This window comes from Accipiter gentilis, chromosome Z (assembly GCF_929443795.1).
Source record: "Accipiter gentilis chromosome Z, bAccGen1.1, whole genome shotgun sequence".
Taxonomy (NCBI): Eukaryota; Metazoa; Chordata; class Aves; order Accipitriformes; family Accipitridae; genus Astur; species Astur gentilis.
Window position 1 is genome coordinate 67,337,021 of NC_064919.1, and position 14,118 is coordinate 67,351,138.

General features: G+C 36.8%; 1 protein-coding gene across 7 annotated transcripts in view; it reads left to right on the top strand.

Annotated features, from left to right (window-relative positions):
* The window catches only part of PDE4D (phosphodiesterase 4D), a 375,269-nt gene extending 364,489 nt beyond the window's left edge, over positions 1 to 10,780 (top strand). For all 7 annotated transcript variants that reach the window (XM_049795354.1, XM_049795357.1, XM_049795356.1 and 4 more), the window contains 8 exons: positions 15 to 187; positions 1,167 to 1,265; positions 1,355 to 1,519; positions 3,296 to 3,395; positions 7,200 to 7,354; positions 7,839 to 7,961; positions 8,460 to 8,642; positions 9,239 to 10,780. In XM_049795354.1, coding sequence (XP_049651311.1) covers positions 15 to 187; positions 1,167 to 1,265; positions 1,355 to 1,519; positions 3,296 to 3,395; positions 7,200 to 7,354; positions 7,839 to 7,961; positions 8,460 to 8,642; positions 9,239 to 9,649 — 1,409 coding nt within the window. In that variant the 3' untranslated portion in view covers positions 9,650 to 10,780. The remainder of the gene's footprint in view (positions 1 to 14; positions 188 to 1,166; positions 1,266 to 1,354; positions 1,520 to 3,295; positions 3,396 to 7,199; positions 7,355 to 7,838; positions 7,962 to 8,459; positions 8,643 to 9,238) is intronic.
* The last annotated feature ends 3,338 nt before the right edge of the window (positions 10,781 to 14,118 follow it).

Sequence of the window (14,118 nt, forward strand, 5' to 3'; positions counted from 1 at the left end):
TCATTCTTTTGAAGACAAACAACATGAAGTTGAAATCCCTTCTCCAACGCAGAAAGAGAAAGAGAAAAAGAAGAGGCCAATGTCCCAGATCAGTGGAGTCAAAAAACTGATGCACAGCTCCAGCCTAACTAATTCCAGTATTCCCAGATTTGGAGTTAAAACAGACCAAGAAGATGTTCTTGCCAAGGTAGAGAATATATAAATCCTTGAATTTAAACCACTGAATTAAAATAGAGGACTTGTCAGTATTATTCCATCATCTGCTTATAACCACTGATTTCAAGCTGTAGCACTAAAGGCTGGTCTCGCTTAAAATAATATGAATTTGGTGAAGTGGAATGATAACAAGTAAAATCAGAATTGGGCCATAAGGGTTAACTTCTGTGTGAACAGGATTTCATCTGGAGATGGAATGTAAATTACCTTTTGTGTATGCATTAATAAAGCTGCTTATTCATAAATAATACCTGAAGAATGAAGAGTAAACATACCATATACTGTCACAGGAATGAAAACACATAGCAGCCCTATGTTTTTTTAAAAGGTACAACTGGTATATAGCATTAGAGTATCCTTGCAGGTCCTGTCTTTAGCTTTATCATTTTATGTACGTAATTTGTGTTTCTGTTTTTAGTGTCATTTCCTATAATTTTTGCACCAGCAGCTAACTAGTTGGCAATAATGTCAAACTGGTGTAAAGTGATTATTCATTTAATTTTAGAGCTTCGCATTTTGAAATATGCCTATCCTTATGTTTTCAGGAATCACCCCCATTATTTGAAAAGTGTTTCTGAGAACCAGGGAGACAGCAGCAGAACTGCAGCATCTCTGGAGGTTTCCTCCTTGCCAAGCTCTGCTGTCACTGGGCAGTGAGATAGCAAAGTTCAGCTCATTCAAGATACTGTAGCATTTTTCCCTCTGGAGCAATGCGTTTACGAGGCACTCTTTCTGGCTTAGTGAATTAAAATCTGAAAAGTTGGTAGCTGCGAATTCAAATATTGCGAGATTAGTAGCAGCAGCTTTCCCTGTTCCAGAGTTTAGCATATAACTTTCATAGCGGTAAGGTTTGAATCTTCACAGGTCTGCTGTGTGTAGCTGTTTCAGTCAGAAAGCACTGGAATTTTTGTGTTAGGTTTCAACATGTTTGTTTCTTGGTTCTGCTCTAGGAACTAGAAGATGTGAACAAATGGGGCCTTCAGGTTTTCAGAGTAGCAGAGTTATCTGGAAACAGACCTCTGACAGTCATCATGCACACCATTTTTCAGGCAAGTAGCAGCAGCTGTGCTGCTTTTTGCTTATTTTAGGGATTCTTCTGTGCTTTGTAATCTTAATTGTTTCTCTTTTCTTTTTCTAGGAACGGGACTTGTTAAAAACATTTAAGATTCCAGTTGATACTTTAATAACTTACTTGATGACCCTAGAAGACCATTACCATGCAGATGTGGCATATCACAATAACATACATGCTGCAGATGTTGTTCAGTCAACCCATGTCCTGCTGTCAACCCCAGCATTAGAGGTAAACTATGCTGAGGTGGGAAAGAGGCAGACATGAGAGAAAGGGACATACTAAGACTCTTCTAAATTAAATACTAAATACCTTAGTTTCTCCAATATTTTTAAAACAAATCTTAACATTTCATTCATTTCATGAATTCTGCTCTTTTAAAGATATTTTGTGAGGATCAAAGCTTATTTACATGTAAATATTGTGCAGAAATTGTCACATGTTCTTTTAAATCATGCAGATTTGCCTGTCATAACCTTTTTCATTGTAACACAATGCATAACTTGTTTCCACCATCTCATTATTAATACTACATTCTGTTCTGTCATTTCCCATGTGCGTTTCTCACTGACCACTATTAGTGGATTAGCTTAGGAAAGATAGTGATAAAATGGGATTCCCTCAGTAGAGCCTTTTGGTTTTTATTTTTTTTATCTTGTCCATATTTATTCTGGTCCTGAAAGGCTACTTTTGTGTTTGTTTCGGTTAAACCATGATAGTTTCTCAGGCAGAGTGGAATATGTACTAAATTTTTATTGGACTATCTTTTTCTTTCTTTTTTTTTCATAAATATTTCAAAATTGTTTGGAAAAGGATAACATTTCATATGCTCTTTTCTGAGGAATTCTCCTGTTGGAAAGTGAGTCAATCTTTAAAGTAGAAGAAAGTGGAGGGAAGATGGAGATTACTTTCCCTTTATTAAGCACAATTTGGGTCTTAGTATAGCAAAAATTGATACATCCCAGTGAATTGTTGGAAATAGGCAGATAAAGCAAGCACTTGAAATTTTAGTAGTTCAGAAGGATTTGCCCTCATTTTCAAGGAGGGCTGCATTTTGACTCTTTTTCATAATGATCAATCTTTCACGTTACTGAATGCTTCTGCTTTACTTTCTTCTTGAAAAGAGCATTATAAGGGGACCTTAAGACTGTTAGCAGGTCTCGATCCTCCAAGACTCGGGAATTCTCTTGGGAAAGATTTTATCTCAAAAAGAAAAATCAGATTATGTTCTTAAATCACCACTGGCTTTACCAAACAGCTGAAGTAGTCATCAGTAGCATTTTCGGTTTTTTTCCCAGATGAACTATTTTTCATGGCCTTGTTCTTAGTAGAGCTTTAGCCAGTAAAATAGCAATGTCTGCCCAGTGCCACTGCTGACCTATGCACTTCTGAGCTGTTCTTGATCAATTATGAAAGCAATTGTATAATGTGGATGCTTGTGACAACAGGGGACTGTGCTCAGTGACATGCCAGGTCCGTTGCAGTCCTCTCTTCCTATCATCCTAATAATCTCATACAGAAGAAAAGTCAGTAAATGTTAAGTAAGATGCCTTGTAGTCTGTCACCATTTTCTTTAGCATCATTTAGGAGATGTGCATCTTTCAAGTATAGGACAATATGTAGGAATCAGGCTGAAATTTTTAACTTCAGTTTGTGCTATAAGTTAGAAACCTGTACTTAATGATCTGATCTGTATTTAATGATCTAATAAAAGTGGATTTATTTACAGACTGAAGCTGAAAAAACTTCAGTTACGGAAAGTAGTGAAGCTGTCAGTGTGAAGTAAGGATCATTTTACTTTGGCAAAACTTGAAATATTTATGAAATTCTACATAATTGACAAATATACAAAAGGTTGTGATAGTCTGTATGTAAAATCTGTTGAGATCCATGATATATTCCAAATACATTTTGCTGGTTCAGATCTAGATTCAAAGTAGAGTCCTTTTTATTGAAAATATTTTTTCATTGTTTAGTGATTGTCGTTTCTGTTTCATGATTTTGTAGGCAGTGTTCACTGATTTGGAGATTCTTGCTGCAATTTTTGCCAGTGCAATACATGATGTAGATCATCCTGGGGTTTCAAACCAGTTTCTTATCAACACAAGTAAGTTTAATGTTCAGTGGTTTTCTCAAAAACTTGCTGCAAGATCTGCACATAGCACCTGAAAAATACACAGTTCATTCCTTGTTTGCTTCTGTCTGTAACTTTTCTCAGTAAATAGATAGGTGTTTGTATTTTAACCTGGTTATTATTTTGCATTTCTTGTAACTTTAGAAATAATTTACATAGTACCCCCTGGCAAGAATTACTAAGACGTGAACTATAAACCTGGCACTGTTTCACTGTATTGGATGTGGCCCCTTCTGGAAGTCAGTTGGTTTACATTAAATAAATAAAGATGTAGGAGAAAAAGGAAGGATGATTAAATAAAAAAAAAAAAAACGAAGACAGCAATTTATGTGTTTGTATTGGAAACATATGATGTGACCAAGGATAGCCATACATTTTTAAGAAATTCAGAAAGCAAGTTTATTTTTAGCAAGAAGACTGGCAGGCCCATCTTTGTCTCTCCCTGGTTGCTGTACTTGGTTTCTGATCTCTGCACACTCACGCCTTGTGGACTGAATTTTCTTGGCCTGTTCCTGCAGGGGACATTTTTGGGGTTTTTGGATTTTGGTGGGGGTGTTTTTGGTGAGTTTCTGGCTGGCACTCCATGTATGGAGGAAAAAAGCCCTAATGAAATGAGACCCTAATGTCATCTCCAAATTTGAAACCTAGTGTACTTGTTCTGCATTCCTCAAGGCTGTTCTCTGCAGCATTGCATGAACCTCTCTTCCCCTCTTTATTCTTCTACTAGAAGAAACACAGTCTTAGCTTTGTTGGACCTGATCATGACACGTTTACTGAATGGCTCATTGCCCCAGTGTAACCTGCTTTGATTTCAGTGGCGTATGTTACTATTATAAGTGGGTAGCACATTGTAGGGTCAGTGCAAGTTCCATCATACGACGTTACTTCTTTTGCCATCTGACAACTTCTCCTTCTACGATAACTGACCCAGAAATGCAAAAGTTGAAATAGTACTAATAATCCAAGCACATAAGAAGAAAAGGCTACAGAAACAGAAACATACCTATGGTTGTGTATTTGACCCATCTGGTTGCACATTTATAGATACTGTCATTCCTGCACTTGGGTTAATCTATTGCACTGGTGCTAAAATAGCATGACCCCAAATCAGCAGTACAGTTTGAAGAAGGGAGCTCCTCTTCTGACTCATTGCTGCTGTATGTTCAAATAAGACCTCCACTCCAGTTTAGCCTGCATCTAATCTTACTTGCCTTAATGGCCTGAGGGCCACCCTGTAGTGAAATTTGATTTGATGACTCATCTGCATGGAGGAGGATTGGGATTGACTCTAGATTTCTGCTGCTTTATTGGTAATCAGTACAGTTCAGCAGCATGGTATAGGAAGGGAGCGAATCAAGCTTTGTGCGCAAAACAGCGTGTAATACCTGAATTCTTAAGAGTGGGCATATGTAAGTAAAATTTTTATTTGTTTAATCAGAAATTGAGTATCAGGATACATTCATGGCTCTGAGGTGCTATGAGGAAACCACCAAGTTGTTTAGGTTTAATTAGGATGACTGGCTAGTTGAAGGGACCAGTGGTGATACATAAAGCTTTCACTTTTAGGTAGACAGTTGAAATTCAGCTAATTTAGGAGTGATTCTGATGCTGCTTATATAGTGGCTCAGAAGAAATGTCTTGTTTTTCTTGGTTCAGCTTTTGACAGAGAAGGCTGCCAGGTCAGTCAAGTAACTAACTGGAACTGCTGTTGCCAAGCCGAAGGAGACAAAGGGGATTTTATCCCTTCTGATTTGTTCTGTGTACAAGGAAGAAACTGTAGGGACAGAGACAGAGATAAAGACCACCTAATTCAGGTCTCAAATCCTACATTTTCCTAACTTTAGAAGATCGTTTGCTTCCACCTAGGTTTGTTTTCAAGTGAACCATACAAAGTATTAACATTTCAGTAAGAAGTATAAGAATACATTTTAAAAAAGCATAATAGGCTTAAAGTTACTTTATGTATATATTTGCCATATTTTAGCTTATTCTTTATAATTACTCACACGTGATATTTCTGAATATTATTTCCCTATTTAAGGATTTAAAGTCTATTACACAGTTGTCTAAAAATCCGATCCCTCTTGAATGCTGTTAAACAACAAACAAATATGGATTGTATTAGCATCAGAGGAGACGCTTATTTGATCACTGTAACTCTGTCCTTCCAGACAAATACTTTTGAAGCTTATAATGTGTTACAGAGATTACCATTACCAAGGGGGAACTTCCTTCTATTTCCACCTCCATTACGACATTGAGCATGTTTTAGCTCTGTGTGTAGCTCCAGCCCTTCCAAAGTATTTTGGCAATGTTGAGTGTTTTGCAGTTGGGGCTCATCAGAAGGCTGTTTGAAAGGGAAATAAACTAGCACCTGTGTTCTTTGTAAGACAAATAACAAGTAGACAAGCTTTGTAAATGTTCTGTGAAAGATGAAAGAGAGATCATTTGACAAACTCGCTTTCTTGTTCCTTTTTTCTGTTTGGTTTTGCTGCCATCAGGATAAGGAAAGGTAGAGGAAGTGTTTCGTTATTCAAAGGGCTGATGTATTCAAGACAGGAGAGGAAAATAGCAGGAGAATGGATAATGAGACTAATGAATTCTGAGGAGCAGAGCTTTTATAGGCACCCCATTGAGCCAGAGGAATTTTAAAACAGAGCTGCTGTAAAAGAAGATAAAAGTGGACACAGAGTAGAATAGACTGACTTATGGTTAGATTTAAGATAGAACAGCTGTAATAAATAGAAGTTAAGATTACACATGACAAGTGTGATTGCATAAAAACTATATGTTTTTTATGACAGATTTATTTGTAAGCTGTGTCTTAAAACATACACAAGCTGACTGCATGTTATCCCCAGGTAGAAGCTAAAGCTGTGCAGAAAATTGTTGTAACTGCTTTTATTTGTCAGAGCTGGCTGTTCAGCAGGTCTAAGCAGACAAATGCAGACCTTGCATGTGTGCCTTAGCCCAGGCATTGCTAGGAAGCTATATGTTATTCTTGGGAGTGACAGAGTCAAGAATACTTCTGTTGGAGAAAGCAGCATTACAGCATCAGGCATTGACCATGCTCAAGTATGAGACAGTAGACAAGGCCACTACTTGCATTTTCAACCCATGTGACCCTCCAAGAAAAAGACCAGAAGCGTAACTGTTACCATCCTACCAGCCTTCTTTCAAAATACCAAGTTGTCATGGACTAATGACCCATAGGCCTAATTGGGTAGGCATCTGAGAGCCTTAGCTAACTGCAGAAGGACATGGTTTGAAAACCAAGATACGTGCTCTCTGCTTGACCTGCAGCAAAGCCTCAGCTGTGTATTCACAGGTCTGAGTGCTGGATAGCTGCAACTTGACTTAAACAGTGGAATTTTTGTGGTTGTGATGGAGAGAGGCGTGAGAAGAGAAAACATCAGAATGTGTTTTAGTTTAGGTGTCTTTGTGCATATAGTATTTTCCATGTGACCTCATACAGATAGGAAAATTCAGGTATTCTGAAAAATACCTTCCTTGTATTTTTGATAACTTACCACTCCAGACACACATACATGCTTCACTGCAAAATGTTTTCTTTATTTTCCTCAGCATACTTTGCCTTGATTTGTTAAGATGTTCAATCATTAATTCTGTAACTTTTGACACTGTGTGAACTACAGGAACTCTGCTTCTAAAAGTTTGTCTGTAAATCTTGTTACAAATGTAATGAATTTGAAAAATTTTAAGGGATTTGGTAGAAGCAGAGGCTTTAGTAACACTGCCGTGCGATTGTTATTGCAGACTCTGAACTCGCCTTGATGTACAATGACTCATCAGTACTGGAGAATCATCACTTAGCTGTGGGCTTCAAGCTGCTGCAGGAAGAAAATTGTGACATTTTCCAGAATTTGACCAAAAAACAGAGGCAATCATTGAGGAAAATGGTCATTGACATTGTGAGTTCTGCTTGAGAGTCCCTCTTCCATAGTGCTAGCAAATTGAATAATGAAGCACAGAAGCATTTTTATGATAAATTACATGTCATTCTGTCTTATCCAAACATGAATAGTGGGTTCATTTCAGTTTCAATAAATATCTGTACCTTTTTAGAAGGTATACAATCCTGCTTCAAGCTGTTTTCGTACTGATATGTATGCCATTTCACCACCACAGTTAGAAATTTGCTACTGAATTGATGATGAATTTAGGCTGATCTGTTCAGAATCAGATAATCCTGAACAATCATTTTATCATATTCTTAAAATAACCAAAATGAAAACTTAACTATTTTGGACACTAATGACATACAGGACTCAGACTTTTATAGTGTATTTAGACACAGGAGTTATGGGTTCCCCCAGAACTGTTTATGTGTTCAAAGATTTTTTTAAAAATCAATAGAACAATTTACGTAATATTCATTTATTTGTTTCTTTCAAGGTACTTGCAACAGACATGTCTAAGCATATGAATCTATTGGCTGATTTGAAGACTATGGTTGAAACCAAAAAAGTGACCAGTTCTGGTGTCCTGCTTCTTGATAACTATTCAGACAGGATTCAGGTAAGAAAATTCATCTGCAGATGGTCACTTTTATTAACTTACATCCTTAATAACATTGGCCTGCCCGTTCACCAGCATGGGTTAGATCAGCTGTCCATTCTCACACCATGACTCACTACCTTCCTTCTACATCCTTTTATGTTTCCTACCTGTGAAATACTTAGGTACTGAGTGTCCTCTCTGAGAGAGTAACAAGGTGCTAGAGTACATCTGGACTAAATGAGGCTTTGGCCTTCCCTCCAAATTATCAGCACCTGGTTGGTCTTGCCCTCAAAGATTTTCTGTCCCTTATACAGGCAGAAGCAGCAGAAGCAAGGTAGTTCATGGCTATTACTTCAAGTGTGAAAAACACCCAAGCGGATAAGTTTTTGCTTTTTAGAATAAATCTTGCACTACATGTATTTTCAAGATTCTGTTTCACAGCCACCGAAAGTGTAAATGGAAAAGGAGCTGTTTTTCTCCAGAGTAATAACACCACAGGTGTTCAATATATTTTAGGTTCTTCAGAATATGGTGCACTGTGCAGATCTAAGCAATCCAACCAAGCCACTCCATCTCTACCGCCAATGGACAGACAGAATAATGGAGGAGTTTTTCCGTCAAGGAGATCGCGAAAGAGAGAGGGGAATGGAGATAAGTCCCATGTGTGATAAGCACAATGCATCTGTAGAAAAATCACAGGTATTTGATTTGAGTAGGCAGTTAAATAACACAGTGTGACATTTTAACAGAAAAGGATGGTGCATAGCCATGTTTTGATTAATTTCTGAATGCACTATTTCCCTTTTTTCATCCTAGTTAATTAATTCAGCTCCTGAGTAGTAAGTGAGGGGAGCTGAGATTTTTACTGTGAAAACACAGTGCATGGCAGTGTGTTTCCTGAAGGGATTCCATCACTGTCGTGACCTGCAATGTAGCATGCACATCAAAAGAGAGTATTGTACAGCTGCTCATTAGGGTTTCCTTCAAAAACAGAATTAAATACAAGGCAGCTGTTTGGCTCACTAGATGCAGTGGAGTTGTTTGGAATGAACAGTTCATTTGAAAACCAAATCCTTTCCAAGTCCTTGTCCAATATCCTGAATCAGACTTTTGAAATGTAGAAGAACCTATTTACTATATAAACCAGCATGGTTTCCTTTCAGCCACCAGTAAGGGTAGTGCATCTAGTGTATTGTACTAGCATTATATTTCTCATACTTTGCATGACTTATAGGCATAGTTGTTTATTTCTTTGTGAATAAGAGATCATCCTAATTTTGTATTATTTTAAATAGGTGGGTTTCATAGACTACATTGTTCATCCTCTGTGGGAGACGTGGGCAGATCTTGTTCACCCAGATGCCCAGGATATCTTAGATACACTGGAGGACAATCGAGAATGGTACCAGAGCACAATCCCTCAAAGTCCCTCTCCTGCACCTGATGACCAGGAAGAGGGTAGGCAGGGCCAAACTGAAAAATTCCAGTTTGAGCTAACACTGGAGGAAGATGGTGAGTCAGACACTGAAAAAGACAGTGGAAGTCAAGTAGAAGAAGACACCAGCTGCAGCGACTCCAAGACTCTTTGCACCCAGGATTCAGAATCCACTGAAATTCCTCTTGATGAGCAAGTAGGGGAAGAAGTAGAGGAAGAGGAGAACCAGACAGAGCCTTGTGTGGTAGAAGACCATTCTCCTGACACATAACAATGAAGACTCAGTCTCTTTCTCTGTTGCCCTCTCCATTTCTTTTCTTCTTTCTCTCTGTGGGGGTTTTTTTGTTTGTTTCTTTGGTTGTTGTTTGCTATTTAATTAGGTAATGGTTTCCAAAGTGTATGTCATATGCTACAACCATGGTCACAACTCACTGTCATCTTGCCAGAATGTTTGTTGATCAAAACTGACCTTGATGACTCAGTTTGGCACTCAGGAATATTGTAACCAGAATTTTCACCTCCATGGCATCAAAAAAACAGGGGGGATAACATCCATAAACTACATTTTAATAAGCTCTCCATTTGGCAGATTTGATTAAATAAAGCAAATGTTTTCAGAAGAGTACAACCTGCCAACTGAATGCTGGTATGCTTTGATAGTTTTTGAATTCATTGTATTTCAAAAGCAAAGCATTGGATAATGTTCATCATGAGAGGAAACAAAATAAACTGAGGTTCGTTCTGGAAAACAAAGTGCACGTAGATGATGGGACACAAGATGATTCTATTACCAATAGGAAGATGAGCTGTGGAAATTGCATAAATTTCTAATTTCAAGGCTTCCTAATACGTGACTGAAAAAAGTGTGACCCAGTGAGTTGCACTAACCTCTGCAATTTGTAAAGTATGCAAAAGAGAGATCTTTTGTAGAGCTTACTTCTATTATTAAATGTACTGAGGTATTCTATTTAAAGAAAAACACTTTCAGACTTCATCTGCCACTAGTTATTTTTTTTCCAAAGACTAACTTGCAAGTTTTCAGTACAAATCTGTGCTACACTGGATAATATTTCTAGGTTTTTTTCCTTTCCTTCTGTTTTTTTGCACCTTTTAATCTCATGGTAATATTGAGCTGTAAGTCTATTATTTTATATATTAGTGAGTTCCATGAATATCCTTTTTGTTACATAAAACTCTTTCAGTATGATAGCTTTTTGTTTGTTTGTTTTTCATCACAATTTTCCCAAACATATTAGAGGAACTTAACTTGTGCTTTTGCCCTCATAGTGGACTGATCCTGTGAATTCTGTCTTACTACAAGAAGTGGTCCCAGTGATACCAACTGGGACCAGTAAGCTGTGGATTTGCAGGACTAGAGCCCGTAAGAAAGGTAATGAATTGTCATCTTAATACGAAAGCAGCTCTTATTCTCTACTAGTAAAATTCATCCCTCTGAAACATGTTTCCAGATCATTTTTGGCTGGGACCTATAGACTGCTAAGTCAGAACAGGCTAATACAATGTAAGGAATATTTGTTCTGGTGAAAAAAGCATTAATGTAATATTTCCAATTTTGACTCTCTTAATAACTTTTTATCTATGTCAGCTATCTGGTTAAACAATTTGCTAATCTGAGATGTGTACAACATGAAAATAATTATTAGCTTTATTTTTTTGTGTCTTTGTTGCAAGAAGAGCCAGGTCAGTCTTGTCTTTCCATGTTTTTAAGTAAATAAGGAATGCATCATGAGATTTGTAGTTCACTCCACATTATTTCAATCTTAGATCTTTTCATCCCTTATCCACCTTGTGCTGAGGGAATCCTGCGTTTTAGTTTGATTGGTACTGAAAGCTTTTATAATTTGGAAAGTTAAAGGGAGGTAGGAGTTCATATTTGTCATTTTCCAGTCCTGCTGTTCTGTCACGTGAAAGAAGAAAGAAATCTATTTCCTCCACTTTACTCTTTACTAAAATTGTAGTTTTGAGCATAGAAGATGGAAAATAGTTGCCTAGGGAAGCTAGCAGACTCCCACTCTGTAAAATTCTGGTAAAATGACAGTATCAAAATGATTCTTTACAAAAGATAGCAACACCCATTATTTCCCCTTTGGATTCATTTTGTAGTAAATTTGCAACTATGAATACAGGGGATTTTTTACGTGTCTGAGATCTAGAATAAAAACCTGTTTAAAAACTATTGGCTAATAATTCAGCTTTTAAATGCATTTTGCATTCTTCTATATCCAGGTCATAGTTTTCTCTACCTTTAGCTCTCACAGGGCCTTAGCACAGAAGATGCTGGAGGAGGAAGTAGAATGAAGAGAACTTAGGGGTTTTTTTCAGGTTTTGACTGGGGTTTTTTTGTTCTTCATCATTTCTTCCTGAACCTGCTCCCATCTAAAAATCCTTTCAGTCCCCAAGAGTGCCTGGAACCTTAATAATGGAAAAGCAATATAAATTCCAAAATAACCAATAGGGATGTGGAAAGGTTTTGTATCTGCACTAATTGAAAGTAAATGGAAAGAATAACCATATGGAGATACATATACATACATGTGGACAATCAAATAATTGAAAACTCTGTCATTTCTTAGAACTGGGGATATAATGCACTGTACAATCTTTTTTCCTCTTTTGCCAAAGTGTGTTTTAGCATTGTACACTGCTTTAAAACAATACAATTTACAAGTGGCTTTATGTGTTATGAATATTTTTGCCATAAGTAAATGCAGTGAGTGGGTATTGAGTGGGGGGAAAAAAGAAAATTCACCTTGCTTATAACAGTACACTTTAGCTTGCAAGTTACTGTAGTCAATTATGCTGTATTTGAATTAAATTGTTTTGTGTCATTAAAAAACAATAATGAAAGAATATAGATAGAAGTAAAAGCATTCGGAAGTTTAAAAAACTTGAATGAAATGGATTTTACAGAAGGCTTTGATAGTTCTTTTCAAATGTATTATTTATTTTATTTGTGCCATGCATTTTTCTCACCAAATGACCTTACCTGTAATACAGTCTTGTTTGTCTCTGTTTACAACCATGTATTTATTGTAATGTACATACTGTAATGTTAATTGTAAATTATCAGTTCTTACTATAACATCATCCTTGTCAGGGTGGTGTTGCTATCTTTGGAAACTCTTGGTGAGAGAATGATTATTGTGTATACATATTCCTTGTACATTTTTTTCTCCTGTAATATATTCAGTGTCACCTTAGAGCTTGTTTATGGAAGATTCAAGAAAAGTATAAAATACATAAAGATATATCAATAAAAAAAGATGCAGGTCTTTGGTCCCAGGGCTGTGCCTTAACTTTAAACAATATTTTCTTCTGTTTTGCTGCATTTGAAAGTAAGGTAGCTGTGGGGCTAGGGCTGGGCATTTCTACCATATTTTTAGTTGCTAACTGATGGGGTTACTTGTACAAGCTAATATGCCTGATACTACAATGAGCTTTCATTCATGACCCTGCTGGAAGTTCAAGCTTTTCCAGACATCTGGCAATATAATTGTATTGCCTGTCTGATTGTCTTTTTACAGGCTATCATCAGGGATTGTTGCAGCCATTTTTTGCTCCTAAAAAAAAAAATAATAATTGATGCTGTATTTCAGTACTGAATTGCACTGAAACAGCTTTTCAAAGCATCTCTAATAAGCATTTGATTTTAATGCATATTGGGAAATGGAGTGATCAGAATTAAAAGGGTATAACTCATACGCTTTTACAATCGTCTGTAATATCCCTTCTTTACTTAGTAGCACAAATTATCATTGTATAAGCAGAATCCATAAAGTAGGGCAGAAGACAACTTTAATCTTGGAAATGCTTTCCAACACCAATATTAGTGTTATAAGCAGCCAAAGTTTTATTTTATATAGATGCATCTAAGGCTTTGTACAGGTGTGTATAGCATAATGCACTAGAGCTACAGAAGAGTGGTAAAGCTTTAGATCAGTAACACTAGTATTAGGTTTGCAGGTTGGACTGAGCATCTCTCGCTGTTTGACTTGGCATGTTGTCACTTGTCAGACTACTTAGAGCTGATACCAATGAATTTGCCAGAGCGGGGTAAATACCTCCTCCATTCCAGCGATGCCCAGCCCTTGTAGCATGTGACTTCTTTGTGAAAGGAGAGATTCTTTTTTGAGGAAAAACAGAGCCTCATTTTTGACACAAACTGTAGATTTTAGCAGCCCTGGCCCAAAGGAGATCGATTGCTTTTGTTTTAAATGGTATAAAAGGGACACTATAACAACAGAAATCCTGAACAATTTTTTGTTATTGTTTTAGTTTGATTTTTTTCTTTGGGGATGTCTTGAGAGTGGCAACTTGTGTGAACATTGCACATGACTATTCTTTCACTGGTTTCTTAGCCTCTCTTACAGCCTATGGGATAGTACTGTACATCAATACCTTCATATGAAATTTTATATGCAATGGAAATAAAAGCATGGGTTGATTCTGCCTAGTTACTGTATTTGATTTTCTTTTGCAAGTTAAATTTTTTTTACATACATCCCATAGTTGTGAAATCTTAAGAGAAAGCATATTTCCAGAATAATTTGATTACTGTGTTTTTGTCGTCATACTGTTTTGCATAGATAACACAAAATAAAGTAGGGGCAAATCAGAAAAGTCAACCAAATGTGGTATTTCATAAAGAAGTCTAATCCATGGAGGTGCTATATAGTTATATAGAAAGGTGTTTAATCTCAGTTTCCAGGAAATTTTACT